The sequence below is a fragment of the Dysidea avara genome, chromosome 5, assembly GCF_963678975.1.
Source record: "Dysidea avara chromosome 5, odDysAvar1.4, whole genome shotgun sequence".
Classification (NCBI taxonomy): Eukaryota; Metazoa; Porifera; class Demospongiae; order Dictyoceratida; family Dysideidae; genus Dysidea; species Dysidea avara.
Window position 1 is genome coordinate 33,312,412 of NC_089276.1, and position 2,841 is coordinate 33,315,252.

The 2,841-nt window shown below is 43.2% G+C and overlaps 1 protein-coding gene across 1 annotated transcript; it reads left to right on the top strand.

Moving 5' to 3' along the window:
- Positions 1-1,249: 1,249 nt before the first annotated feature.
- Positions 1,250-2,159, top strand: LOC136255209 (osteocalcin 2-like). Its single transcript, XM_066047933.1, has 2 exons — positions 1,250-1,715; positions 1,888-2,159. Exons 1-2 carry the CDS (start codon positions 1,250-1,252, stop codon positions 2,157-2,159), a joined length of 738 nt encoding a protein of 245 aa, XP_065904005.1.
- The last annotated feature ends 682 nt before the right edge of the window (positions 2,160-2,841 follow it).

Sequence of the window (2,841 nt, forward strand, 5' to 3'; positions counted from 1 at the left end):
GAACAACGAAGTCGCCAAGTACTTAAAGGGAACTGCTCAAATCAATCAAGCTGCATACGAAATTGTAAGTGATATTTAGAGCATAATATAAGGACTGTGTGTGGGAGGATCAAAGTAATAATATAATAGTGTTGTATTCACCAGCGTGTGGGCAAAAAGACAGAGAAGAAAGCAACACTTTGTTGGACTGCATTGACATGTTCAATTGCATGACTATATTCAAGCTGTACAAAATATATAATTATATAACACTCAAATGGTGGCCTCATAACAAACCTATTACTTTTGTATCATCCCTAAGCCATTGTTTAGAATGTTTTTCATATATCAAGACACATGGTAGTGCATCATGCAGCCAAGAAAGCCAGTGTGCCACACCGTGAATATATTTACAGGAAGAAGGAGAACACAATTTCACTCATACATAGCTTCATGCTCCCTTCTCAAATTGCAATCATTTTTATACTGCAAATGCCCCTCACCTTCCTCACCCCACATACCAAATTTGAGCAAGATTGCATGACTCATGAATATAAGCCTTCCAAACTTGGCTTAATTCTTCATTATTTTCTTTCTTTGTCTAAACGACTTGGGGGCTTATATTCTTCTTTTCACACACTTTACAAAAATCATTATAAAATACAAATGAGTGCCTCGCTTTTCTTAAGCTTTGGTACACTTAAGAACATATTGTGGCAAAATCACGTACCGAGTTTGGTGCAAATGTGATTAATGGTCATAGAATTATGAACAATTAGTTTCATTAAATAGGCCAACTTGTTGCCACCCCTACAGGGTAAACCGCTTATGGGAATAGCTTAAAAATTGGTATGAGTATACCGTAGACTCCAGTTATTAGGCGCACATGGTTATTAAGTGCATATTGCCTGTTAAGCACATATGGTAGACTTGTGCTAGAGTACTCAAATAAACTCTTTAATGCAATACTACTCTAATTCTATATTTATAAACTGTTAAAAATGTTTTGTCAAAGCTAGCATCTGACAAAAATTAATTACATGAATTTTTTTAATGGGATTTAAACGATTGTTTGAATGAATTAATGTTGGAAGGAGCAACAGGCATATAGCAAAACAGGGGTATTACAAATGAATCAGCACAGGGAACAAGCGTGCACAAAAGAAAATTAAGTTGGGTTCCAAATAGAATGCTCAGCGCACGTGCACTGAACACGTTTAGCACAAACACCTCGTGCCCTATCACCTTGTGTCCTACACAGTTATCCGCGATGCCAAAGAGAAAGACCGCCGCGAAGAAGACCCCCCAGGGATCTGCGAAGGGAAAATCGGCAGCCGCAACACCGACGTCTCGAAAGAGAACAAGGCAGAGCAGTAAAAATGGCGACGAAGGACGAAGCACGGACAAACGCCAGCGTCGAACAGAGGAGGAAAGCACAACCGAGAGTCTCACCGCAGCTGACATCCCCAATATTGTGACCACCGTACTCAAATCTCTTTCTGCCAGCGGCTCAGACCGAACGTCGGACAGTCGACCCAGTAATTCCGCGACACCTGCAAGCAACAGTCCTTCTACCACGTCGGACTCCACAAACGGATCTACCAATAGCCAAGTCTCCCCTTCGCGTCCTTTGACAGCAGAAGACATTTCCGCTATTGTCACCTCCATTGTTAAGAGCGGCGCCAACCAGAGTACTCCCGCCAGAGATTCAGCAGGGTCGCCAGCCCCGGAGCTTGGTAAGTAGTGGGTGTGCCACGCTGTCTTGTACAACTGTAATAATAATAAACAGGTTATAGTAGGAAGCTATCAGCACTTACACCTCAATCACGCACCAATTTATTGTTTTTAGTATAAGCAACACATAGCTGATTAGTAATTAACTCCCGAATTTGTCCACACAACCTTTAGATCAAAGCACTGGTGGTAGGAGCCTTGACCACGTTGAAGAGTTTGAGCTACCCACAGCACCAGCGGGTAGCACTAAAACACTGTCTCCAACACCGGGCTCTGCTTCTGCGAACCTCCCTCCCGTCCTGGTGAGCAGTGGGCTGCCCCCAATTCCTGCCAAGTTGGTATCAAGAGCACAGGATGGACTGTTTGTCGAAATGGCCGACCTTCTCCCTCAGAAGCTCTTATCTCAAGAGTATTACACGGGAGACAGCACATCCAGTCCCAAGTAGAAGCATCATGATGTTGCTAATATCATAGAGTGGGTGCAATGCTTTGGCATTTACACCGCTATTATTTCTAAAAAAGAACCTGATCGGACAGCTGACCTCATTGGCTACCAGCAAATGATTATTGACTCTTCTCAGAATTGCTGTGAAGGTGGCTGGTTAAATTACGATCGACACTTTAGGCTGAAAGCATCGGCCACTGGATTGAAGGACTGGTCAGTAGTGGAAATGAACATCTGGAAAAGGGCCTTTCCTGATAGAGTCAAGCAGTTCCCACCACAGTATACACCATCTTACACTAGGCAAGGTCCACAGCGCTATTCCGCCAACTATTCCCAACCAAGGGAACGGAATATATGCCTTGAGTGGAACGACAGTCCCAATCCCAACTGCCCTTACCCCGATTGCAAGTTTGAGCACCGCTGCTACAGATGTGTGTTCAATTCTAGAGTGACAGATACAAGACACAAGGCTCTATTTTGCCCAAACAGGAATAAAAAGCGACCCCTTCTTGGTGCTCCTACCACCACCTCCCACAACTGAGACAAGCCACGCCCACAACTAACTGCAGTGTATATTATCACATTGTTAACATTGTTTGCCATATACAAAGTGTCTGTATGTAAGCACAATCTTTTAATCATATGTACGTACATAATATACACGGAGGCTAGCTTGATAACAG